Source organism: Chiloscyllium punctatum, chromosome 5 (assembly GCF_047496795.1).
Source record: "Chiloscyllium punctatum isolate Juve2018m chromosome 5, sChiPun1.3, whole genome shotgun sequence".
Taxonomy (NCBI): Eukaryota; Metazoa; Chordata; class Chondrichthyes; order Orectolobiformes; family Hemiscylliidae; genus Chiloscyllium; species Chiloscyllium punctatum.
This window is the reverse complement of record NC_092743.1, coordinates 46,396,579-46,424,392: the sequence shown is the minus strand read 5'-3', so window position 1 is coordinate 46,424,392 and position 27,814 is coordinate 46,396,579. Positions and strand designations below refer to the sequence as shown.

The following is a 27,814-nucleotide window of genomic DNA, read 5'->3' as shown; positions in this document are numbered from 1 at the left end:
TATTAAATGTCAAGGGGTGGTGATTACATTGTCTCTTTTTGGAGATGGTCAGTGCATTGCATTGGTGGTGCATGTTACTTGCCACTTTTCAGTCCTGGTCTGGATATCGTCCAGTATCACTGCATTAGTCAGTTGGAATACTGTGAACAGTTCTGGTCGCTTTACCTAAGGAAATAAATATCGACATTGGAGGCAATCCAGAGAAAGTTCACCAGGTCGATCCTGAGTTTGGAGGGATTTTATTATGAGGAAATGTTGAAAAGGTTGGAGTTTCAGATAATGAGAGGATACCTTATTGAAACACACAAGATTCTTAGGGAGCTTGACAGGATAGATTCAGAGAGACTGTTTCCCTTTGAGTGTGTGTCTAGGACCAGATGGCATCATTTGAGAGTTAGAGACTGCCCATTTAAACAGAGATGGAAGGATGTTTTTCCCTCTGAGGGTGAATCTGTATAATTCTTTACTGCAGACTACTGGGTTGATAACAACATTCAAGACGGAGATATTAAGGGAATCGAGGGTTATGGGGAAAATGTCGGAAAGTCAAATTGACGATCATCAGATCAGCCACAATCTCACTGAATGGCATAATGGACTCAATTGACTGAATGATCTACCTCTGTTTTTATGGTCTTATCATCCTATCTCCTGAAAAAGCCACTTTTTCAAGGTTGTGAAAAATAAGACCTAAAACATATCATATTTTAAATATGATTTGGAATATTTTAAATATATTTGCAGAGACAATCCTAGTAAATAACAAGATACAAAGACTGTACCTAGGCCTGATTTCAGTAAGTGTATGCTAAAACCACACTGCTAAATACTATTTGAGCAAACTTTCAAAGCGCAATTGAAGCAGCAGTAGGAATGCCAACAGTTACTTCAAGAGATGACGTTTGGTGTTGGAGTCATGGAAGTGGCCCTGCAAGGGTACGAGATGCAGTCAGGTCCCGTGTCACACAAAATTCATGGAGGTGAGACGGTCCTGAATAAACACGTGAATTACTGGAAAGTTGCTACCTCGCAAACAGGGCAGGAGCAAAACAGCCAGAACAGCCAGAAACACTGTCAGAAACTGTGAGTTCTCCCTCTCTGTCGAGAAACCTCAGAATCCGAGATGGATGTAGCCTCAATAGCATTTCTGCCTGAAGAGAAGGAGGAGGCTCTCTAGAGACACTTGGCATAAGAGATGGGCTACGGTCTGGTACATACTGCTTATATCCAAGTCAAGAGTTGGAGGAACCAGGTCTGAGGCAAAAATATCCCAGGAGAACCTACAAGAAGCTGCCTACATCCCCAGACTTTTTATTGCACAGCCCGGTAGTGGGGTGATGTAATGATTGGAACGAGGGCAAGGTTGGATCTCATTTCCAGTTGATCCAAAATCACATGCCTCTGCCAGTTATCTTACCCTTATCAAAAATACCAACATGGATTCCCCTCGTTCTCAAATTGCTGAATAAAACTAATAGCATCTCAGAATTAGAGGCTTGGGGTTGTAATATTACTTACAAATGTCAATTCTTGAATGGTTTTAGTATGTGGTGCCACAGGGAAAGTAAGGCTCCTAATAACCCAACTGCTGCAGGTCCGCAAGCAGTCAGAAAGATTACTCATTGCTTTTCATTGGCCTCAATGTCATTCATCGGAAAAGGTAACAGATCTTTCCACATACTGGGCCCAATCTTCTACAGCAGGATCAAACAAGACAAGCTTCCCAAATAAAGACAAGGTGCCAGAAATGCTTACCCCAATTCAAAGATGACTCTGTGAGCGAATTTTCTTCAATTGTGTACTGTTTTCTCTCATTGCCACTAAAATAACTGCAGAGGTCGGTATCCCATCACCAAGTCACCTTTATTTATATGTGCACAGTACACAGGTTCTGACCAGCCAGCTCAGAGCAAGTCCCTAGAATGAGACTTTCTGAATCTCTTGTTTCTATGTAATCCAAGGCTCCCTGATTGGCTCAGGTTAACAACCACACTACCGCGTGACCGAACACTTCAACTCCCCCTCTCACTCTGCCGAGGATATGCAGGTCCTGGACCACCTCCACACCCACTCCCTTACTACCTGACGCTTGGAAGAAGAAAGCCTCATCTTCTGCCTTGGGACCCTCCAACCCTATGGCATCAATGTGGATTTCACCAGTTTCCTCATTTCCCCTCCCCCCCCCCTTTACTCCAGTTCCAACTTTACAGCTCAGCACCATCCTCATAACCTGTCCCATCAGTCCTTCTTCCTTTCCACCTATCTGCATCACCCCCCCCCCCGACCTATTATACTCTCAGCTACCTTACCCCCAGCCCCAGCCCCAGCCCCTTCCCATTTATCTCTCCACCCCCGAAGCTTCCAGCCTCATTCCTAATGAAGGGCTTTTGCCAGAAGTATCGATTCTCTGCTCCTCCGATGCTGCCTGACCTGCTATGCTTTTCCAGCACCACACTCTTGACTCTAATCTCCTGCATCTGCAATACTCACTTTCACCTCAGATTAACAACCTCAATCAAGGATCTCATAGTCAATGAGATCCACCTGGCCCTTGTTCCAAACACTACAGTAATGTTAATCTTCTCTGAGTTAACAATGAAATAGAGAACAATTGAACATCTTACAGGAAAACAGCCTTACTGAAAAGGCTTGCTGGATTGTCACTAGCATTACCATCAACAGTTTTGCAGACAGAGCAGATCTTTTAATGACTCTACAATTCACAAGCTCGCACAAATAAAAGTTATAGATTTCGTCTGAACGTAAGAATCTTTTATTTTCCCTTTCCAAATAAAGCATAAATCCACTTCTTTACATGATAAACTTCCCGCATATTGGCATGCTAGCTCCCCCATTAGTTGAACAAGTAAATTCAGACCTTATTTTTTATGAAGTATAACCAGGAAGGTTTGATCCCTGACCAGTGATGAGCTAGTTGAGCGAAATTCTCCTAACTGCTTCAGGGCTAGGGTGGAATCCAATTTGGTCTCTATCAAATTCGCTACCTACAGGACAAAGGTTTTTTAAAATTAAATTATCAGCTGTAAAGCTTTGCGATGTCCTGGAGATGCGAAATTTGTCATACAAGTACAGTTTATTTCTAGCCAATGACCCCTACTGGAAAGTATGTGTGGAGTGTCTGTCAACAGCGAGCTAGAAACAGAACTATACTTATGATCACCAGAGCTTACAACCATACAGAATATTTTATAGCAAACTGCAAAGTAAACAAAATTTACTCACAATGTCTCTTTTAACAGTCTCTATGACTTCCAGCAAACAGAATTAGTGTCTGTAAAACCATTTCCACTCACTCTCATTACTAGAGTCTCCTGACATGATTGGCAGGGCAAGTATCCAATTATAAGACACCAAGATGATATGTCAATTTGCTATGCAAAAATAATGGGGCATGAACTGACAATGTCAATATTATCACACTAAGTCAGCATCAGAGTGGTTGGTCTGAAAAATAGCTGGAATTAAGGGATGGTGTTGGGCTGGGCTGAAGGGAGTTTATTCTAGTCAAACTGATGGATTGCTGACTCTGTACTTGTTTAAATCAGTGATATCAAGTTCATAAACTGCAAAAAACAAATACAAAGTAAACCCCATGAACTCAGACAGGTTGAGTACAGTGCCAAAATATTTATCCAGAACTTATAACCAAGTTTCTTAAAAAAGGGTAAATCCAATTACAAATTTAATTGCATGTGTACATATTTTCATCCTTTCCTCAGCTGGATATGGCCGATGGTTTTGTTGTGTTTTGAAAGATGAAGGTGATGTTTTCTTTAGCTTTTTCAAGAACAGGATCAGGGAAGTGTTGAGTTTCTCCAGAAAAATGTTTCCAGTACATCAGATCTGACATAGAGAGGTGTCTTTGGGCATCAGACTTCTCTGAAGTATGGCCAAGTTGACAGGCCCTAGGAGTTGCAGCCTTTTTAGTAGTGAGATTATCTGGAATGAAAGCATGAATTCATTTAAATATTAGAGATTCAGTTGAAATGTTTTTATATTTTCAGAACAGTTCTGACAGTTAAAACTGGTGAAGTTCAACCTGTGGTATGACACATTATCAAGCGTTCACTTTGGGGAATTTCAGAAAGATGATGATGATAATGCAACTAAAATGAGGGTAACCAGAGCCTGTAATAAGAGAAAGGACCTTAAGGGAGGGTAAATCAGGAGACAGAAATGTAAAGAGTGGCTTGAAAGAAACAGAAATGGAAAATCAGGAAACAATTCAAATCAAGTAATACTGGAAAAAAAGGCAGCAGAATCTGAGAAAAGCAAACAAACTGATTTTTAAAAGGTCTCAGAATGAAATATACCACAGTAAGGCACAATTAACGTACTGCACGTTCAATATATCAACAAGAGTAAAGGGAGAGTTTACAGGCCAATCTTTAAATCTACTTACGTGCTGTAATTTATATAATAGTTTGGCCTTTTAGACAGTGTGATAACATCAGGATGATGATGCTTTGAACAAAATTACTTCACTGTCGGCCAACTATTTAACTGACCACTGAACATTCCAGTTCTGCATCAGTGATACTAAGGAAGATTCAACAGTCAAGCAACATAGCTAAATCCAGTAATGCAAAGAAAACTGCTGGTGCCAGTGAACAACATGCATGTCTGCGTAGGAAAATTTTAACTTTTTTTCACATTAATCCCATAATGAAGCAGACTAATGCCAGAACCAGAACTAATGCCAGCGAGAGAGATTGATGGAAATTATTTATGTTTTCTAGATTAGGCAATAAAAATAAATCCGGAACTAAATTGGGGATATGGATTAAACTCATGTTGGCAGCTTTGGGTCAGTGTGTTATCCCAACATATGATAAAGAATAGGAGTGTGTGTGTGTATATTTGTGGGTAAGAAAGCCTAAAATAGTTGGTAGTTGACAATAAAATGAAACCTACAGCTTTAAATATTCAGAAGCTAGCCTTAAGCAAGGTTTTGCAGTGAAAGAGCAGACTAATTAAGAACCAGCTGAAATTAGACCCTCATCGATTGACTAAGCTAGGCCTTTATGTTCAGAGTGTATACATTCAGCAAGCAAACTGAGTTCAAGTTAAGACTGAGTGCATGCATTTTCTGGGTAAGAAAGTCTAAAATTTCAATTTTTACAAATCTGATTCAGTTTAATTTAGTTTGTTATTGGCATGAAACTGAAATCCACTGTTTAAATTCTGATGGCACTAACCTTAAAAGATTTATTTTTTCCAAACTTTGCAGTGAAAGAGCAAATTAATTAAGAATCATCTGAAACTAGAACATCATTAAGTGACTCAGATAGACCCTTTAAGTTGTGAGCAAATACAGGTAGCCAACTTAATGCAACTTAGCTCCTGAAAGTGCAATGTGCATTAGAGTGCTGTAATTGAGCATCTCAAGGAGTTAAATTGAGAAAGGAGTGGGGTGTTTGATTGTTTTTACAGAAATAAAGCAGCTGATTGGTTAAATTAACAATTTCCTTTCCAGAGACATAGATGATGTTCACCGCACAGGCATTAGCAACCATTTTGTGCCTATAAAACAACTGATTGTTGAGTATTTCTAGTCTTTAGAGTAAAACTAAACTACATAGTTTGTTTAGGTTGCCAGTTCTTTTTCTTTAATTTTTTTTATAAATACTTTGCTAGGTTTAAAATCAGTGGGAAAAATAATTAGACTAAACAATAAAGGGCAAGGATAAATGAAATATTATATGATAGAGATGGTAGGTCACATGCTGCATTTCTACGTGGCATATGGGAGCTGCTGGATGCCAAGGTGATCCAGACTGAATATATTTGCAGCTTGAGCAACTTTGGACCCAAGTTGAGGATCTGGAGGCCAAGCTGCAGATCTTATTCCAGGAAAAATTACCTGGGCTCTTTAATCCAAGAAACAATCACAATCCTCATTCACATTTGTTCTGCGATCAGGAACTGGAGGCTGCGACTGCATGAAAGACAGATACAGGACCCAAAGGGTAACTTTTGAGGAGCCTCAGCCCAGCAACTGTCTGACAATAATGAAAGCTGGATGGATGGAAGCAGGGAGTACAGGGAGGCTGAGGGAACTGACCATGGCAACACTCAAGGAACCACTCAAATGGGGGAGTCAATATGAATAGAATGTTGTCAGGGGAAAATATAATTAAGGATATAAACACTTGGCATTCATCAGCATGAATCCTGAAGGCTGTGTTGCCTGCCTGGTTACAGGTTAAGAACATCTCCTCAGGACGGAGGAACTTGGAAGAGAAGGTACCAACAGCTTAGATGGGAAGGAGGATCTGCAGAAAGATTTTGAACAGACAGCAGCTAAACTAAAAAGCAGAACCTCCAAGTTAATAATCTCAAGATTACTAACTGAGCCACAGGCAAATAAATACAAGGTAAATAAAGTGAAGTAACTAAATACAGTGTAAAGTATCAAGCTTTATCCCCCAGCGTGGAGGGACTAATTACTGGGGAACACAGGTTCAAGGCGCGAGGAGGGAAGTTTAAAAGAGATGTACATGGCACACTTTTTACTCAAAGGTGGTGGTGAATGCCTTGAACACGCTGCCAGAGGTGGTGGTCAAAGCAGACATAATAGCAGCATTTAGAAAGCACCTGGATGAATACTTGAATACAAAGGGACGGGGGATACCGATTCTGTAAGTGAAGACAGGTTTAGTATGGAAAGGCAAAATGTGTCAGCGCAGGCTTGGAGGGCCAAAGGACCTGTTCCAGTGCCATATTATTCTTTGCTCTAAATGAGTGGCTGAATGATTGGTGTACAAGGAAAAGGTTTCAGAGCACAGGGTACTGGCACCAGTACTGGGATAGAAGGGAACTGTTACTGTGTAATGGGCTTCTCTTGAATAATGTTTGGAACAGTGTCGTAGTGAATAACTAGTTTGTAGAAACAGCATTAATCTAATTGATGGGGTGGGGAGAAGTTTGGAGGAGGATTCTGGAGAAGAGACACATTGGCTGATAAAGCAGAAGACTAGGGCAACATTATAAGGCAGTTAATTAGGCAATGATTCCCAAAGTGGGACTGCAATGGACAGAGTGCATAAACTTTTAAAAAAAGCAAATATGGTCAAAGTGAGAAAGAATGGCAACAAGGCCAAATTAATGGCTCTTTACTTCAATGCACATAAAATTCAGAAGAACATAAATGAATTATCTCAAATAGAATAGAACAGTAACTAATGGGTATGATCTTATAGCCACTATAGACAGTTACATGGAGATCAAAGCTGGGAAACAAATATTCACAGGTTTCTGACTTTTCAAAGGGCAAGATTTCAAAATTTTGGTATGGTGGAGTAACTTTGTGAATATAGAATGGAATAAATATGATAGCAAGAAATTATCTGCATTGGAAAGTGTAGAATCATGGTTGGCAGTAAGAAGTAATAAATGGGAAAAAAAAAGACATTAGTGGGAGCATTCTATTGGAAGACCAGAAAAGGTTTGCTAGATGATCTTGAGTATGAAAGGATATTCTTGAGGAAAGGTTGAGTTTACTGGGCATGTATTCCATGGAGTTTAGAAGAATGATATGTGATCTTTTCGAAACATGCAAGATTCTTAAGGGTTTTGTGAGGGTAGCTGTGGAAAGGTTGTTACCCCTTGTAGGAGAGCCTGGGACATATGATCATAATTTCAGAGTAAGGGAGTGGCTATTTAAAAAAGATGAGGAGGAATTTCTTCCTTCGAGGGTGGTGAATGTGCGGAACTCTGTGCCACAGCAGGCTGCAGAGGTTAGATATTTAAGAATATTCAAGGCTTAGATGGAGTCACACGTAGATAGCGTAGTAAAGGAGATGTTTGGTACATTTGCCTTTATTTGGTCAGTGCATTGAATACGTCATGTTGTGACTGTACAGGACATTGATTAGGCCACTTTTGGAATACTGTGTTCAATTCTGGTCTCGTTGCTGTAGGAAAGCTGTAATTCAACTTGAAAGGGTTCAGAGAAGATTTACAAGCATGTTGCCAGGGTTGGAGAGTTTGAGCTATAAAGAGAGGCTGAATAGACTGGGGGTATTTTCCCTGGAGCATTGGAGGCTAGAGGGTGACCTTATGGAGGTTTATAAATTCTGACAGGCATGAATAGGGTGAATAGCCAATGCCTTTTCCCAGGGAAACGGAGTCCAAAACTAGAGGACACAGGTTTAAGGTGAGAGGGAAGGAGATAAAAAGGACCTAAGGGGCAACTTTTTTACGCAGAGGGTGGTGGGTGCTTGGAATGAACTGCCAATAGACATGATGGAGGCTGGTACAATTACAACATTTAAAAGGCAGATGGATGGCTACTTGAATAGGAAGGGTTTAGATGGATATGGTCCAAATACTGGCAAATGGGTCTAGATTAATTTAGGTTATCTGGTTGTTGTGGACAAGTTGGTCTAAAGGGTCTGTTTCCATGTTATACAACTCTGTGACAGATTTTTTTTTTATATAAGTAAGAGAATCAAGGATTATGGAGAAAAAGCAGGAAGTGGAATTGATTAACCATGGCCTCAATGAATGGTGGAGCAGACTTGACAGGCTGAATGGTCTACTTATGGTCTTCTGATAATTATATAAACATGATGCACTTAAACATTTTGTGACTTGAAATACAGGTTGGAATCTTTTAAGGCCATGTGACTTGGGCTATGAAATTTGGGGCAGAATCAGATGAAAAGTTTGAAAGAGTCATCTCAAGGTCACAAGCGTTTTCTATAGTTTTGCTAAGCATGTCAGTAGAGTTTCTCACCATGAGTGGCAGGCTGCCAGTTAAGGGGGTTAACACTTGTGAAACACCTTAGCGAGGCCACAAAACATCATATTGTGCCTTAGTGCCTTTTTTCCCCTCAACCAGAGCTACCTGGCTTATATTACTTCTGTCTAGCCTTGATGATTACTACAGGCACAAAGTCCGAAAGCATGTCATGGTTGATAGCAAACCTCAATTCAGTCAAGGGGGTCTTTTCAGGGTTCTCAGAACAGTCAAGAAAAGGCAGCCTCCAATACCTGTACAGGTGTTTGGACATGGTCAATTAGCTGGTTGGAGTGGTCAGATTCAGAATCCTCTCCCAGTAATGTAATGGAACCGAACCGACAAGGGAGCAAGCTATCCTAGATCTGGTCCTGTGTTATGAGACAGAATAATTAATGATGTCATAGTTTGGGATTCTCCTGAAAGGCACAATCACAGTATAGTTGAATTTAGAATACAGATGGACAGTGTGAAGATAAAATCCAATACCATGATTCTGTGCTCAAACAAGAGAAGCTACACAGGATGAGGGAAGACTTGGCTAACGTAGACTGGAAACAAAGACTTTATGGTGGGACAGTTGACGAGCATTGGAGGACTTTCAAAGCAATTTTTCAAAGTGCTCAGCAGAAGCATATTCCAATGAAAAGGAAGGACTGTAAGAAAAGGGGTAATCTGCCATGGGTGTCTCAGGAAATAAGGAAGGCTAACAAATTGAAAGAGAAGGCATACAAAGTGTCCAAGCTCAGCGGGAAACAAGAAGATTGGGAAAGCATTAAAGGTTAATAGAAAGCCAGAAAAAGAGCTATAAAAAAAATTAAGACAGAACATGAGAAAAAACTGGTACAGAATATAAAGACAAATAGCAAATGTTTCTATAAATATATAAAATCTTGGTCTTTTAGAGGACGAACAAAAAATTATGAAAATTACAGCACAGGATCAGGCCCTTTGGCCCTCCAAGCCTGCACCGATCCAGATCCTCTATCTAAACCTGTTAACTATTATCTAAGGATCTGTATCCCTCTGTTTCCTGCCCATTCATGTATCTGCCCAGATACATCTTAAATGACGGCATCATGCCCACCTCTACCACCTCCACTAGCAACGCGTTCCAGGCACCCACCACTCTCTGTGTAAAGAGCTTTCCATGCAGATCTCCCTTAAGCTTTTCCCCTCTCACCTTGAACTCGTGACCCCTAGTAATTGAGTCCCCCCAATCTGGGAAAATGCTTCTTGCTATCCACCCTGTCTATACCTCTCATGATTTTGTAGACCTCAATCAGATCCCCCAGCCCCCCAACTTCTGTCTTTCTAATGAAAATAATCCAAATCTACTCAACTTCTCTTCATAGCTAGTGCCCTCCATACCAGGCAACATCCTGTTGAACCTCCTCTGCACCTTCTCCAAAGCATCCAAATCCTTTTGGTGATATGGCGACCAGAACTGGATGCAGTATTCTAAATGTGGCCAATCCAAGGTCCTATGCAACTGTAACATGACCACCCAACCCTGTCCAATGAAGTATGCCTTTTTATCGACCTGCATTGCCACCTTCAGGATACAATGGACCTTAACACTCAGATCCATTTTCCCCAGGGCTTTTCCATTTACCATATAGTTTACTCTTGAATTGGATCTTCCAAAATGAAAACCTCGTATTTGCTCAGGTTGAACTCCTTCTGCCAGTTCTCTGCCCATCTCTCCAATCTATCTATATTCTGCTGTATTCTCTGACAGTCCCTTCACTATGTGCCACTCCATTAATCTTAGTGTCATCTGCAAACTTGGTAATCAGATGACTTATATCTTCCTCCAGATCATTTATGTCTATCAGAAACAACAATGGTCTCAACATGGATTCCTGTAGAACACCACTGGTCACAGTTCTCCATTTTGAGAAACTCCCTTCCACTACTACTCTCTCTTCTGCTGGCCAGCCAGTTCCCTATACATCTAGCTTGAACACCCTGGACCCCATGTGACTTCACTTTCTCCATTAGCCTACATGGGGAATCTTATCAAACGCCTTACTGAAGTATATGTATATGACATCTACAGCCCTTTCTTCATCAATCAACTTTGTCACTTTCTCAAAGAATTCAATTAAGTTGGTAAGACATGACCTTTCCTGCACAAAACCATGTTTCCTATCACTGATAAGCCCATTTTCTTCCAAATGTAAATAGGTCCTATTCCTCAGTATCTTCTCCAGCAGCTTCCCTACCACTGACGTCAGGCTCAACAGTCTATAATTAACCTGGATTATCCCAGATAGCCTTCTTAAACAAAAGGACACTACTAGCAATTCTCCAGTCCTCCAGGACCTCACCCATGTTCAAGGATGCTGCAAAGATATCTGTTAATGCTAAAGGTCAGAGGGGGCAGTTAATCATGGAGTATGATGAAATGGCCAAGGCATTGAATAGGTATTTTGTGTCAGTCTTCACAGTGAAGGACACGAATAACATGTCTCTAATTGACAAAGAGACAAAAGTAGTTGAGGATCTGGAACAAATCATTATCATGGAAGTAGTAGTGTTCGGCAAGCTAATGGAGCTAAGAGTAGATAAGTTCTCTGGCCCTGGTGGAATACATTCCAGGGTACTAAAAGAGATGATGGGAGAAATAGCAAGTGCACTTTGGTAATTTTTCAAATTCGCTAGACTCTGGGACAATTTCAGCAGATTAGAAAACAGCAAATGTGATGCCACTGTTTAAAAAGGGCAATAGACAAAAGATAAAGGAATTATAGACTGGTTAGTTTAACTTCTGTAGTGGGGAAGATCCTTGAGTCTATTATCAAGGAAGAAATAATAAGGCATCTAGATAGACCCCTTGGGCAGTTGCAGCATGGGTTCATGAAGGGCAGGTCATGCTTAACTAATTTTTTGGAATTCTATGAAGACATTACGAGCACAGTGGACAACATGTACCCAGTAGATTTGGTGTACCTAGATTTCCAAAAGGTGTTCAACAAGGTACTGCAGAAGAGGCTGTTGCATAAGATAAGGATGCATGGCATTACGTACAAAGTATTAGCAAGGATAGAAGATTGGCTAACGAACAGGAAGCAAAGAGTGGGCATAAATGAGTACTATTCTGGTTGGCAATCAGTAACTACGGGTGTGCCTCAGGGATCTATGGAATGCCCTGCTCAGTGAAGTAGTTGACACGACTTCAGTAAATGTTTTTAAAGCTAAGATAGATTTTTTTTTGAAAAATGAAGGGATTAAGGGTTACGGTGAAGGGCAGGTAAGTGGAACTGAGGCCATGAAAGGATCAGCTATGATCTTACTGAATGGCAGAGCAGGCTGCTCCTGGTTCTTATGTTCTTCTCATAAATGGTGAGAAGGGCCCACCAACCATGCTGATTATTTCCAACCTAATGTAGGCTTCCTGAAATGGGAGAGATGCAGTTTTAACAGGACATGAAAGTGCCTGGTCCAGTTGTTGCTTTCAATGCAGGTGAGAATGAGTCTGTAGAGCGGAAGGCATCCATGGTTGGAATGTTGTGGGTTGGGAGGGAATATCCTGAACGCAAGTGTGAGTGGTAGAGCTTGAATTTTGTTTTTTTTTGGGGGGGGGGGTGAAGAGAATGGCAGAAATAGAATGAGGTAGCAGGGACAAGATGTTGGCAATTACACTGGTAGAGTGGAAGACGTTATTGATCTTCTTCCTATATTTTTGGGCTACCTTCAAATGGATGAGCCTGAAATGACCTCGGTGGTAACCCCAGATCAGGTTGGAATGGTCTAGTATTGTTGCCTCCTCTGGCGTTCCTGGGAAGGAGGATGTACTGTGTCTGCATTATCCCCTCCACCAGGACCTCCAGGTTATGATGCACACAATGAGGTTCCAATTTCTGGACCAAGTTTGATGATCAGCCATATTCATATTGAATGCTGGAACAGGTTCAAGGAGTCAAATGGCTCCTGTCTTTCTATGTTATCCCTGAATTCTCTTCTAACCCTATGAAAGCTCTTTAACCACTTACTGCATTCCCAATTTTTGTGCATTCTGTCATCTGCAATTCAGCCTCCACTTACCAAGACTATCCTCTGGAATTCCTTCCTGAAACCTCTCTGCATCTCTACCACTACATTCTCTTTTCGGGTGCTCCTTATTGTCTTGATATCTCCTTGTATGGCCTGATGTCAATTTGTGCTTGATAAAGCCCCTATGAAGTCCCTTGTGAGGTTTTACTGTGCTAAAGGTGTCATAAATGTAAGTTGGTAATGTTGCTCAAGATTCCTCAGTGGAGATTCCAAAATGTCGTCATAAAGTCAGTGGAGAAATTAGTTGCTTCTCTGCAGCAAGAAGGATAAATGGGTAGATGTATCAACTCAGGTTAATTCTCAGTGGATGGTCACAGAAATTCACATAAGTCAATTGATTCTGAGAAGGGCAGATATTAGAAGTTGAATGTCAAAAAGGAAAAATGTATCTACTTTGAACAAGTGCTGGTACTCTTGATTCAAAGATAATCAATCTGAAGGGGCATTATACCAAAAAGTTTTACCTCTTATTATCTTGGGCCTACTTCTACTGTAATAATTACATACCTCTACTTTATCAGCACTTAATTAAAATAGGCTTATGATGCTCAACAAAGCCCAGTGCTTACCTATTGGCTGTCCGTTTCTCAAGCAGTTGCAGTACAGGAGGTCATGGGTAAGACAATTGGTATCTTCTTCTAATTGGAAAAGATTTCGAAGTTCTTCTAAAGAAAAGCTGGCATGATCACTCTTCTTTTTTAGGTCAACCACTGTTCCAGACAAACTTTGTTTACTGACCTGCCGCTGATAAATTTTCTCTTCTATGGTCCCTGAAAATGGAAAAATGCATTAAATTTCTTTGCTGATAATGCATGTCCCATCTCTGTGTCTTTTACCAACTGACCCCATAATATCATTATATATTGGCTAAGATTAACTATCTAGCTGAACCATAGCAGGAAAATGAATAAATATTTACAATGTTATAGGGAACAAGTGTGATATTGGGATTAACTTCAGATTAACTGAGCAAACAGCAAATGCACACACGTGGCAAAATTGTCATCTGATCTGCTGTAAACTTAAAAGTTTCAACAGCTTCCTAATAACTATTGTCAGAGAGATATCTTCTTTGACTTACATACTTTTATACCTGCCTGAGAGATTCACTGGGCTTCAGTTAGGATCTCTCTCAGTACTGTATTGGAGTACCAGCACAGATTTTGTGTTCAAGTTCTCAGGTGGAACTTAAACCCATAAATATTTGAATTGGATGTTACCAACTAACAGTGGCAACTCTCAGAATTGACAAAGCAGATCACTCTCTTCAGTCACAAGTTATTTAATGCTCAGGAGCATCAGAAACGATAAAACAATAAGAATAAAACCGTTCTTTTTCAGACATCAATTGCAAGACTCAAAATGACACAGTAAAAAGATGGATTTCCTACACTGCTGGTCAATCTTTATTACAGACACACTGTGACAAAAATGTAATCACCAAATTAATGTTAAAATACTGTGAGCACAACCTGTCGGCATTAGAAAAAGTACCCTTTTTGAGGAAAATTCATTTTACTTATCCAGTTGGAGTTTTTAAAGCCACTCCAATTATTAAGTAAAAATCTCACAATGTAATTAATCAGTGTTGGAAATGACAGTATGTTTATTGCTTCCATAAAACTAATTTAAAGTCAGTGAAAACCATGGAAAATATGAGCAACCAGTGACATTTACTGATGATGTAGCATGATAATTTAAAAATGAACTCAACTACTGAAAGTCATGCCAAATCAGTTCAAAATCTGCAATTTTATGGTTTTAAAATCTTGGGGTGATTGATTTGCATTCATAGACAAAAGGACAGAGACAGATACAGATGTAAATGTGTTTGCATTTTTTAATGATTTATGGAGGATAACATGGCTAATTTGTCAGGAAACTTGGATTAACATCAACGGTAAATGCTAATGAAGAGAGTTTCCACAGAGAGGCAATCTTCTCCATTTATAATCCAATTGATATGTTTTTATTAGAGAGAAAAAAATGCTGCAATGAATAGCCATCAAAGTCTTTTTTTTAATAAAACCCACAGTGTTTTGGTTAAAAGGTTTCTAAATTTTGTAACTGTTTAGACAGAAGACCATGAAAAATGTTCAGTTTAAATTTATCTGTTGCAGCCATGCTCCATCTTGTGGCTGATTATGGTAATAGGTTTTGCACTATTTGAACTTCAATTAAGCACAATGAGCCTGATGTGATGAAGGGCTTTTGCCCGAAACGTCGATTTTCCGGCTCCTCGGATGCTGCCTGATCTGCTGTGCTATGCTAATCTTGACTCTAATCTCCAGCATCTGCAGTACCCACATCTGTCTTCACACTATTTGCTTTGAGTAAAACTTTTTCAGATTAGGCAATCTCAATTTTTTGAAAATTACAGACATATTTTTGAGCATGAATGTCGAGACCTGCTCTTTCCACTCTTGGAAAATATACTTTTGTGACAGAAATAATTCCCCACAGGCTAGCATCCCGTCACCAAGTCACCCTTTATTTACACATTCGTAATACTTGACATTTGTCCAGTTCTCAGACCGAAAGAACCTCTGACAGCCAAAGCTCCCTGATTGGTTAATAATCCCAATCAAGGATCACATAGTTAATGAGATCATCCACCTGGCCCTCATTCCAACAACTGCATCTCCCTTAAGTCCTGTTGTTTTTCTTGTAGCTTCTCCTGGGACATTTTGCCCCAGATCTGATTCCTGACTCTGACATATGGGAGTAGGGGGGGGGGGGGGGTGGGATGTACCAGATCATAGTTCAGAGTGTCTCAGGAGGGATTCCTCCTCCTCTTCAGGTGGTAGTGGTATCAAGGCTACATCCATCTCAGACCCAAAGGTTTCTTTGATGCTAGAAAGAGGAGGAGTCTCTCCCAAGGTGGTCTAGACGCAAAAGACAGGTTGTGGTTTAATACACGCCGCCCACTTCCAAGTCAAAGGAACTGAACCTGGTTTGAAAATGTCCCAGGATAAACTGCAAGAAAAAGAACAGGCGCCTCTGTCAATTGACTTAATTGCATCAAAAAACCCCATAATGATTACCTGTTACTCAAACTGCCAAATAAAATCGATTATGACCCAGAGTTAGAGGCCTGGGGTCATAATATTCCTTAATTAAATCTGTCAGCTCTTGACATATTTTAGTATTTGCTGCCTTAGAGAAAGTTAGGTTCCGAAAACCAAAAATGCTATAGGTCAGCAAGAAGTCAGAAGGATTATTCATAGATTTTCTGCTGCTCGGTTTGTCTAGAAAAAAAGTTTCTTTCCCCATGCTATGCTCAGTCTTTGACAGCAAGATCGAACAAGTCAGGCTCCCCAAATAAAGGCATGATACCAGAAATGCTAACCCCAGCTCAAAGATGACTGGTGCAGCAAATTTTCTTCAGGAGCAAACTGTTTTCCCTTGTCAACACTGAAATAACTGCACAGAAGCCAGTGTCCCATCACCAAGTCAACATGGACTCCCAGCCAACTAAGAATCAGTGCCTAGAATGAGGAGACTCTCTGAATCTCCTATTTTCATTTGTCAGTTAGGGCTCCCTGATTGGACCAGGTTAAGAACCCCAATCAAAGAGCGCACAGTCAATGAGATCCACCTAGCCCTCATCCCAAACACTCTCAAAAACAATAAGATATAGTTTCACTTAAATTAGGTTATACAACTATTTCAAACAATCACCGATTTCTTTGCACATTGAACATAGAACAATACAGCACAGAACAGGCCTTTCGGCCTTCAGTGTTGCACCGACCTGTGAACTAATTTAAGCTCGTCCCCCTTCACTAACCCATTATCATCCATGTGCTTATTCAAGGATTGTTTAAATGCTCCTGATGTGGCTGAGTTAACCATGTTGGCAGGTAGGGCATTCCACACCCTCGCCACTCTGAGTAAAGAACACCTGTCTGACATCTGTCTTAAATCTATCATCCCCTTAATTTGTAGCTATGCCCCCTCTTATAAACTGATGTCATCATCCTAGGAAAAAGACTTTCACCGTCTACCTATCTAATTGTCTGGTGTTTTGCCGTTCATGTGGAGTTTGACATAACTTACAAAATGTCATATATATCTGCAATTTTCTTTTTAAAAACAGTTTTCTCTCTGCCTGAAACCAGACCCTTCAGTTCAACCTGTCCATGCAAACCAGATATGCTAAACTAATCTAGTCCCATTTGCCAGCACTTGCCCCATATCCCTCTAAACCCTTCCTATTCTTATACACATCCAGATACCTTTTAAACACTGTTATTGTACCAGTGGCAGCTCTGGCAGCTCATTGCATACATGCTCCACCTTTGTGTGAAAAAGTTGCCCCTTAGACCCCTTTCATACCTTTCCCCTCTCAACCTCAGACTATGCCTTCCAGTTTTGCACTCCCCCAACCCAGGGAAAAGACCTTGTCTATCCATTCTATCTATGCCCCTCATGATTTTATAAACCGCTATAAGGTCACCCCTCAACTTACGACACTTCAGAGAAAATAGCCACAGCCTATTCAGCCTCTCCCTCCAGCTCAACTCCTCCAACCCTGGCAAAATCGTTGTAAATCATTTCTGAAGGCAGTGGGAGTATACTTAAGAGGGAAATCAGGAGGGCAAAAAGGGGACACGAGATACCTTTGACAAATAGAGTTAAGGAAATCCAAAGGGTTTTTACAAATACATTAAGGACAAAAGGATAACGAGGGAGAGAATAGGGTCCCTCAAAGATCAAGGTAAAAACAATGACTGCAGATGCTAAAAACCAAATACTGGATTAGTGGTGCTGGAAGAGCACAGCAGTTCAGGCAGCATCCAACGAGCAGTGAAATCAGCAAGGCAGCCTTTGTGTGGAGCCACAGGAGATGGGGGAGATACTAAACAAGTATTTTGCATTAGTGTTAGCTGTGGAAAAGGATATGGAAGTTATAGAGTGTACATATTACAGGGGAGAAAGTGCTGGGTGTCTTGAAACGCATAAAAGTGTATAAATCCCCAGGACCTGATCAGGTGTACCCTAGAACTCTGTGGGAAGTTGGGAAGTGATTGTTGGGTCCCTTGGTGAGATATTTGTATCATCGATAGTCACAGGTGAGGTGTTGGAAGACTGGAGGTTGGCTAACGTGGTGCCACTGTTTAAGAAGGGTGGTAAGGACAAGCCAGGGAACTATAGACCAGTGAGCCTGCTGTTGGTTGTGGGCAAGTTGTTGGAGCGAATTCTGAGGGACAGGATGTTCATGTATTTGGAAAGGCAAGGACTGATTAGGGAGAGTTGACATGGCTTTGTGCATGGGAAATCATATCTCACAAACATGATTTGAGTTTTTTTAAGAAGTCACAAAGAGTATTGATGAGGGCTGAGCAGTGGACGTGATCTATATGGAGTTCAAAAATGTGGTGCATGGAAAAACATAGCAGGCCAGGCAGCATCCGAGGAGCAGGAGAGTCGACATTTCGGGCACAAGCCCTTCTTCAGGATCTATATGGACTTCAGTAAGGTGTTCGACAAGGATCCCTATGGGAGACTGGTTAGCAAGGTTAGATCTCACGAAATACAGGGAGAACTAGCCATTTGGATACAGAACTGGCTCAAAGGTAGAAGGCAGATGGTGGTGGTGGAGGGTTGCTTTTCAGAACGGAGGCCTGTGACCTGTGGAGTGCCACAAGGATCGGTGCTGGGTCCACTACTCTTCGTCATTTATATAAATGATTTGGATGTGAGCATAAGAGGTATAGTTAATATTTTTGCAGTTGACACCAAAATTGGAGGTGTAAATGGACAGTGAAGAAGGTTATCTCTGATTACAACGGGATCTGGACCAGATGGGCCAATGGGCTGAGAAGTGGCAGATGGAGTTTAATTCCAATAAATGCGAGGTGCTGCATTTTGGGAAAGCAAATCTTAGCAGGACTTATACACTTGATGGGAAGGTCCTGGGGAGCGTTGCTGAACAAAGAGACCTTGGAGTACAGGTTCACAACTCCTTGAAAGTAAAGTCGCAATAGATAGGATAGTGAAGAAGGTGTTTGGTATGCTTTCCTTTATTGGTCAGAGTATTGAGTACAGGAGTTGGGAGGTCATGCTGCGGCTGTATAAGACATTGGTTATGCCACTTTTGGAATACTGTGTGCAATTTTGATCTCCTTCCTATTGGAAGGATGATGTGAAACATGAAAGGGTTCAGAAAAGATTTACAAAGATTAGATTAGATTAGATGACTTACAGTGTGGAAACAGGCCCTTCGGCCCAACAAGTCCACACCGCCCCGCCGAAGCGCAACCACCCATACCCCTACATCTACCCCTTACCTAACGCTACGGACAATTTAGCATGGCCAATTCACCTGCCCTGCACATCTTTGGACTGTGGGAGGAAACCGGAGCACCCGGAGGAAACCCACGCAGACACGGGGAGAATGTGCAAACTCCACATAGTCAGTCGCCTGAGGCGGGAATTGAACCCGGATCTCTGGCGCTGTGAGGCAGCAGTGCTAACCACTGTGCCACCGTGCCGCCCATGTTGCCAGGGTTGGAGGATTTGAGCTATAGGGAGAGGTTGAATAGGCTGGGGCAGTTTTCCCTGGAGCATTGGTGACTGAGGTGTGACCTAGTAGAGGTTTATAAAGTCACGAGACGCATGAATAGGATAAATAGACAAAGTCTCTTCCCTGGCATGGAGGAGTCCAGAACTGGAGGGCATAGGTTTAGGGTGAGAGGGGAAAGATATAAAGGAGACCGAAAGGGCAACCTTTTCATGCAGAGGATGGTGTGTGTGTGTGTGTGGAATGGGCTGTGAGAGTAAGTGGTGGAGGCTATTACAATTGCAACATTTAAAAGGCATCTGGATGGGTATATGAACTGGAAGAGTTTTGGGGGATATGGACAGAGTGCTGGCAGATGGGACTAGATTGGGTTGGCATGGACAAGTTGGACCGAAGGGTCTGTTTCTGTGCTGTACATCTCTATGACTCTATTATTCTTACAGATAACTGAAGTCTCCTCACAAATTTGTTCCTCAATTTCCCGCTATGAGGGGGTCTATAATACAATCCCAATAAGGTGATCACCCCTTTCTTATTTCTCAGTTCCACCCAAATAACTTCCCTGGATGTATTCCCAGGAATATCCTCCCTAAGTGCAGCAGTAATGCTAAGACTTATCAAAAATGCCTCTCCCCCTCCTCTCTTGCCCCCTTTCTATCCTTCCTATCACATTTGTAGCCTAGAATATTAAGCTGCCAATCCTATCTATCCCTTAGCCACGTTTCCGAAATTGCTATGATAGCCCAGTCCCACATTCCTAACCATGCCCTTAGTTCATCTGCCTTCCCTGTTTGGCCTCTTGCATTGAAGTAAATACAGTTTAATTTAGCAGTCCTACCTTGTCCTCTGCTTTGTCCCTGCCAGCCCTGACTATTTGACCCGCTCCCTTTCCCAACCGTACCAATCTCAGATTGATCTCTTTCCTCACTATTTCCCTGGTTCCACCCCCCCACCCCGCCAACATTGCTAATTTAAATCCTCCCGAACAGCTCTAGCGAATGTCCCTCACAGCATATTAGTCCTCTTCCAATTCAGGTGCTAGCTATCCTTCTTGTACAGGTCACTTCTACCCCAAAAGATGCCAATGACCCAAAAATGTGAACCCCTCCCCCCCAGCACCTGCTCCTCAGCCATGCATTCATCTGGTCTATCCTTCTATTCCTACCCTCACTAGCTCGTAGCACCAGGAATAATCCAGATATTACTACCCTTGAGGACTTCCTTTTTAAAATTCCTGCCTAACTTTCTATATTCAGAATCTCATCCTTTTCCCTTCTTATGTTGTTAGTTCCAATGTGTACAATGACCTCCTACTGGCCCCTCAACATTTTGTACCCTCGCTAAGATATCCTTGATCCTGGCACTAGAGAGGCAACGCACCATTGTGACTTGTAGCTGCTGGCCACTGAAACATCTGTCTGTGCCTTTGACTAGAGAGTCTCCTATCACAATCGATCTCTTGGAACCTGACATACCCCTCATTACATTCAATACCAGAAACTTGGTTGGTTGTGCTGCATTCCCTTGAGAGTCCATCACCCCCTACATTTTCCAAAACAGCATACTTGTTTGAAATGGGGATAGCCACAGAAAATTCATGCACTACCTGCCTACCCCATCTTCCTTTCCTGGAGTTAACCCATATACCTCATTATATTTGTGTCTTTTCTCCCTTCCCCTAACTACCATCCATCACATCCCTAGTTCTTGTAAATTCATCATTGCCTCTAACTGCCACTCCAACCAATCCATGCGATCTGATAGGATTTGCAACCAAAGACACTCCCGGCAGACATGATCATCAGTAACATGGAAACACTCCCTAAACTCTCACATCTGACAGGAAGAGCAAATCACTCTACTAAAGGACATCTTTGCTCCTTCACAAGCTACAGACCCAGAAAATAGCACCGTCATTTTGCTCTGAAAGTGCTAAAAAGAAACCCTGGCTAGTAACAAGGCTAACTTATTACTTATGGTTTATATTTTTAAAATTTAATCAACAGTCAGCTCTCAATAAAATATATAATCAAGAAACCACTCTACTCATTACTGTCAACTTACAGCAAGGTTACATGTTAAAAACTATGCACTTATCAGTTCCTGTGCTGTGAGATCTCTCACACAGGTTCCTCCAAGCTCAACTGTGAATTTCGCTGTTTGTTAATTTTTCCTAAACGCATTCCGATGTCAAGAGATACATGAACTCAAACGGCAAAAGGCAGTAACTGTGTACATTCACTGCTGTGTATATTTTTTCTCTCTCTCTCTCCCTTACTGACTGTGTGCTCACTACGTTTTATCTGTAATTTCTCCTTTTAAAAGTGCCATTGTTGGTCTTTTTCCCCGAAGTCCCAAAGCAATACAACAATTGATAAAACAGTAATTGCTGCTTCTGGAATTCGAGGAAATCCCCTCCAACACCTAAAATACCTAAAAAAAGAAGCAGCTCTTATAGCACAAGTTTTTCCCGTCCTCTTTCTTGGGTTCTCCAAAATAATGTTAAGTCACCCTAGTTATAATAAAGGCACATACTCAACAGAACTCAGTGGATTATTGGCAAGGAACAGTAATTTGAAGGAGAATCTTACTAGTATGAAAACAGCTTGGGAAAATTTATAAAAGCTAAATTATTGCATAACTGGTGAGGACAGGTTCTTTTGGTAATTGCATTCTTCGATGACAGCTTTGCTTTTTTTTCTGTATCCTCACCAATTTCAATTCAGTGAAACACTTAAAGATGTTGACATGGATGCCATTTGCATTTGGTCATTTCTTGAATGCTAGGTCATGGATCAACCATTATCTTCTTGCCCACTTAACTCTAGAATCAAGGCAGGGAGCATTGTAGGTCTTTTAGGTTTTATGGATATAGTGATTGTAATAAGGTCAGCCAGTTGGACTTCACAGAATATGAATTCCCTGATTGAGGCGGTTAATTTGCCCAATCAGGGACACCTGACAGACATAAAAGGATGAATGCCAGGGATATTGGAGCCCTGGAATGTCTGAGACAGTGAGATGCCATGCTAACACCAAAGGTTATGCATTTGTAAATAAAGGGTGTTTGGTGATAGGATGCCAGCCTCTGAAGAGTTATTTCAGTGGCGATGAGTTTGGGATTTTAAATAAAGAGTAAACTGTTTCTCGCAGTTGGATAAATATCCAATCCCTCGGATAGAGGATTTCTACGCAAAGTTGGCAGGAAGCTTGTCCTTCGCAAAGCTTGACATGAGCCATACTTACATTTACAACAGGATTCTCAGAAGTATGCTACAATTAATACCCATAAAGGCTTGTGCCAATATACCAGACTACTGTTTGGCATATCATCAAACTGTTCAATATTTCAGCTGACGACCGGGAGCATTTTGCAAGGTCTACCTCATGTCACTATTTATCTCGATGATAGGGAAAGCTATTAAGGAACACTTTAAGATCTTTGATATAATTTTAAGGAATTTTTCTGAGTTGGAAATATGCCTATGAAGGGAACATGGGTTCCAGGCCCCAAGTGACCTCCTGGGCTACAGGGTCAACACACCATTGCAAGATAAAGTGAGGGCGATCAAAGGTGACCTGGCCCACATGTCTGTCCAGGAGCCTAGGTCATTTCTGGGTCTGGTTAATAATTATAGAAAGTTCATACACAATCTGGCATCTATCCTAGCCTATCCAGCACCATTGCATCAACTCCTAAAAAAGGGTCAGCTTTGAAAAAGGTCTCTTGGAAAGGCCCTAGCTTTTGATGAAGTAAAGAAACAGCTGGCCAACTAGAGACGAATTCTCAATAGGAACTCTCAAAATCCAAGACTTTGATTAATGCAGAATGCCCAAGTAGAAAAAGAAGGATCAATGGTCATATTTGGAGTCAGAAAGTTTCACTAATGCCTCTGTGGGCGAAGATTTGTAATAATCATGGACCATAAACTCCTATTTAGTCTGCTTAAAGAAGATAAGGTATCGCTGCTCATAGCATCAGGCCCTAATGTTAAGTGCTTATAATTACAAATTAGAACACTGTCTGGGAGGCCAAGGAGCGAATACAGATGCACTGAACTGGCAAATATGCATGGCAAATATGCCAGTATCGTACCCCCAATAGAAGAGCTGGTCATGAAAATGAATTTATTGGACACACTGCCCGTCACAGTTAACAACATCAGAATTTGCACACAGAAAGATCCAATCCTTTCCAACTGAACAACTGGTATTAATAGGGGAAACCAAAGGACCACTGCAGCTAGAATTAAACCTTTTTTTGGACCCAGAGAGACCAGCTCGCAGTAGAGGATGGCATTTTGTTAGAGGAAGCAAGAGTGATTGTCCCAAGTAAAGGTTGCCAACAAATATTGGCTGAACTTCACCAAAATGAAGATGCTGGCTAGAAATTATATCTGGTGGCCAGGCTTGGATGCAGACATTGTTGTGTTGGTAGGAGGTGTCCAGAGTGCCAACAACGAAAAAGATTACTGCCAGTGGCTTCCCCACAACCGTGGGAATGGCCGGGTAAACCTTGGACTCTTATTGCATGTCAATTGCGAAGGTCCTTTCATGGGTTCAATGTTTTTAGTTTTTGTAGATGCCCATTCTAAGTGTTTGGATATGCATGGAGTCCATTCATCAAATACTGGAGTGACAATAGAAAAGTTACACTCCTCTTCTGTGACACGCGGAATTCTGGAAGTATTAGTTACAAACAGGCCATCATTTACCAGCAGGGGCTTCAGTACTTCTTAAAGTTCAACATGATTCATCACATTAGAACTGTTCCATACTATCCATCATCCAATGGCTTGGCAGAAAGAGCAATCCAAACTTTAAAGGTGGACTTACAAAACAGCCAATAGCCTCATTAAATACCTTGCTTGATTCTAGGACCACAATACCACTTGCAAATACAGGCATAGCACTGGCACAGATGCTAATGGGTAGAGGACTGTACACCAGTCTGATCTTCCTGGACCTGGGAGAGGGGCAGCAGGGTGAAATAGCATCAGGAACTCCGATGCTGAATCCAAGACTCCACCAAGCTGGAGAAACATTTTGATACGGGGACAACGTTTGGTACGGGAATCGCTTCTGCCTCTGTAAGAAGGGAATGAAAGTCTGTGGAGGCACAAGAGGCGAGCTCCCATTCATTACACGCCTCCCGTGTTGGATTCCAATTTGGAGGAACCTGACCCAATATTAAAACACTCTTGGAGATTCTCAAAGGAATCAACTACACTGTGTCTGTGGATTCGGAGGGGAAGGGATGTAGCTATTGTAATGAAGTCAGCCAGCTGGATCTCATAAAATATGAATTCCCTCATAGGGCTGTTAATCTGGGGAGAATTGGCTGACAATAAAAGGATGAACGTTAGGGATATTAAGCCTCTGAAATGCCTGACTCAGTGGGAGGCAGCGCTATTGTCAAAGGTTTTGCATTTGTAAATAAAGGATGACTGATGATGGAATTCTGGCTTCTGAAGAGTTATTTCAATAGGGTAATACCACAATTTTGGACTGCTCTTATATCACCATCAACACTGAACAGTGACAAATGGGAAAACAGGATATCAAGTAGGAACAGACAGTTGGGCTGATTTTTCTCCTTGTTTAGTGATATTATTATACACCTCTGGAGCAGGTAATACTAGAAGCTATGCCTCTTGGCTCAAGCTTTTATCAGATGATTTCTGACAACCAGTCAGTTATGCTCATTGTATGGCTTGTAACCTTGTCAACAGATCCAGCTTGTGATCTTACTCCTAAAACCACTGTAATTACTTGTGATGGTTACTCTGCTCCTGAGACTAGTATACCACTTATCTGAAGGACTAAACCCATGCTTTCCATCATCATAGATTCTGCAATACTTCACACCATTGTTTCATGCAATAAAATCTTTAAAAATGGTTACATCTGTTGCTTAGCAGAAAAACCATTATGTTCAGGTTATTTACAGACAATTTAAAAGAACATCTAATTTTCCAATTTAGCATTTAAGTCTGTAAACTTTCAGCTGACATTTGAGGGGACATCAATACTCAAATTGCAGTTAAAAGTGGTAATTTTAATAATTATTAAATATGGAATAAGGCATCAAAACAAACCTGTTGTTAGTAGTCTGTAAATATGTACAGGTCTCTTTTGACCATCTCTCCATACTCTAGCCATAGCCTTGAGGAATAGAAGCATATAAAATTAATGTTTGCAAAGAATAGCAGCCTTCAATCACACGGTGTGTGCATTAACACTTTGTACTGGTAGTAGTGGGAACTGGCAAAATTAGCTCAAAGGCTTTCTTAGGATATGAGAGATACTGGGATCAAAGCTCACATTCTCCACTTTAGCAAGTTCAATCAAGGCATTTAAAACGGAAATAGATTGTGAATGAAAAGGAACTGAGAGAAGGCAGGATAATGACACTAAATGAGGTGTTCATTTGGACATCTGGCATAAATACTGTACATAGGAAACCAGGAAAAGGAGGTGGCTGCTCAGTCCATCAAGCTTAGAGTGCGATTCTGTTAGATCGTGATTAGTCTTCTATACTGTAGCAAGTGTGATTCTAGTGCTGCAACATAGACTCTTTTCCAGTTTTGGTCATGCCAGGACATGAAGTTTGGAACTATACTAAAACAACCCGCTGTCATCAGACTTATGAACTGACCTCTCATATATTAGGACCTTTGCACCTTCTCCGTAGCTGGATCACTATATTCTGCATTTTGTTCAATTGTGACAATAAATCAAATCAGACGTCAGAGATGAGGGTAAGTATAAGAATGAGGAAAATAATGCTCAATAAATTGTGCCAAGGGAATCGATGAATAGAAAGGTTTGATGTGTTTGGGCACAAATCATTGAAGGTACCAGGGCAGGTTAACAAAGTACACGGAACCATAAGCTTTAGAAACGGAGTACAAAAGCCAGGAATTTATGTTAAATCTTCATACACACCAATTTGGCCTCAGCTGATATTGCATCAGAATCTGGGCACCATACTTTGGGAAGGTTTGGAGAGGATGAAGAAAGTATTTAATATAATTGTTTCAGGGCTAAGGATGTCACGATAATGCACCATAGTCATGGATTACTTTCAGACATATTAAGCTTTGAAGTAAAATGAGTTGTTTTAATAAAAGGGGCATGTAGGCCAAAGATGGTTGAGAATGCAATTCAGTGACCGACTGAAAACATTTCTGTCAGTTAAGAGAAGCTGAAGAGAAACCATGGACAACTGGACAACTATCCGTTTAAGGTGAACAGCTACGCAGCCTCCCTGAGTGCACATGCACCCCAAATGGCATGTCACACCCTTCAAAGCATTGAATTCCAATTTCAGAAGTCACTGATGTGCATGGACTTCAGAAGTTGGCGCAGATGAACACAAAGTTAGGGGGAACATAGCACCTGGAAGGTTGTCGAGATATTTGAGAAAGACACTTTAGAGAAAGAGACACAATGCAAAAACCTGAAGCATCTCCAGTGAGTTACATCCTCGACTGGAAACGTACTGACTGGCAAAGGGAAGCAAACTGGACAAAAGATATGTATTCCTGCCAAAAGACACAAGAGTGGGCTTAAATAAAACTGCACTTCTAGTGTGTGCGCTCTAGTATTGGGTGCTAGTCTGGTGTCCTAGTGCAACTGGGCTGTAGTGCACTCTTAAGGTAACAGATGAGAACAACTTGCAAGACTCAGTGCTTGCAAGTGAAAAAAAGGACAAAAGGACATGGAGGCTTTAGACAGGGTGCAGAAGAAGCTGCCTGGATTAGAAAGTTTGAGCTATAACCAAAGTCTAGAAAAACTCGGATTGTTTTCTCTGGAGCGGCAGGGGCCGAGGGGTGACTTCATAGAAATTTATAAAATTATGAGATGCATAATTTAGTTGACGATCAGAATCTTTTTCCCACAGAGTTGATGTATCTAATATTAGGGGGCATGCATTTAAGATGAGAGGAGGAAAGGTCAAATGAGGTGTGAAGGGCATTTTTTTTTAACAAAGAGGGTGGTAGGAGTCTGGAACTCACTGCCGGGGTGGTGGTGGAGGCAGATATGATAGTGGTGTTTAAGAGATTTTTAGATAAGCACATGAATATGCAAGGAATGGAGGGACCAAGGGCAGGTTGAAAGGATTAAGTTTAATTTAACATCAGGTTTGGCATGACATGGTGGGCCGGAAGACCCATTCCTGTATTGCACTGTTCTATGTTCTATGACACGAAGTCTTTCTGTCTCTGATTACGGGGAGCAAGTTTCCAGTCAAAAGCCACTAGGAAACCTGACAACCTTCTGACAATCTACTCCAAAGTTTAGGTTTGGCATGTAAAATACGGGCGGCACGGTGGCACAGTGGTTAGCACTGCTTCCTCACAGCGTCAGGGACCCGGGTTCAATTCCCGTCTTGAGCAACTGTCTGTGTGGAGTTTGCACATTCTCCCCTTCTGCGTGGGTTTCCTCCGGGTGCTCCGGTT

General features: G+C 41.3%; 1 protein-coding gene across 2 annotated transcripts in view; it reads right to left on the bottom strand.

The window, feature by feature from the left end:
- Nucleotides 1–2,750: 2,750 nt before the first annotated feature.
- rad54b (RAD54 homolog B) overlaps nt 2,751–27,814 on the bottom strand; it is a 209,963-nt gene continuing 184,899 nt past the window's right edge. For both annotated transcript variants that reach the window (XM_072570219.1, XM_072570220.1), the window contains 3 exons: nt 25,448–25,514; nt 13,393–13,593; nt 2,751–3,960 (listed from right to left, as the gene is read on the bottom strand). In XM_072570219.1, the coding sequence (XP_072426320.1) occupies nt 3,737–3,960; nt 13,393–13,593; nt 25,448–25,514 (492 nt within the window). In that variant the 3' untranslated portion in view covers nt 2,751–3,736. The remainder of the gene's footprint in view (nt 3,961–13,392; nt 13,594–25,447; nt 25,515–27,814) is intronic.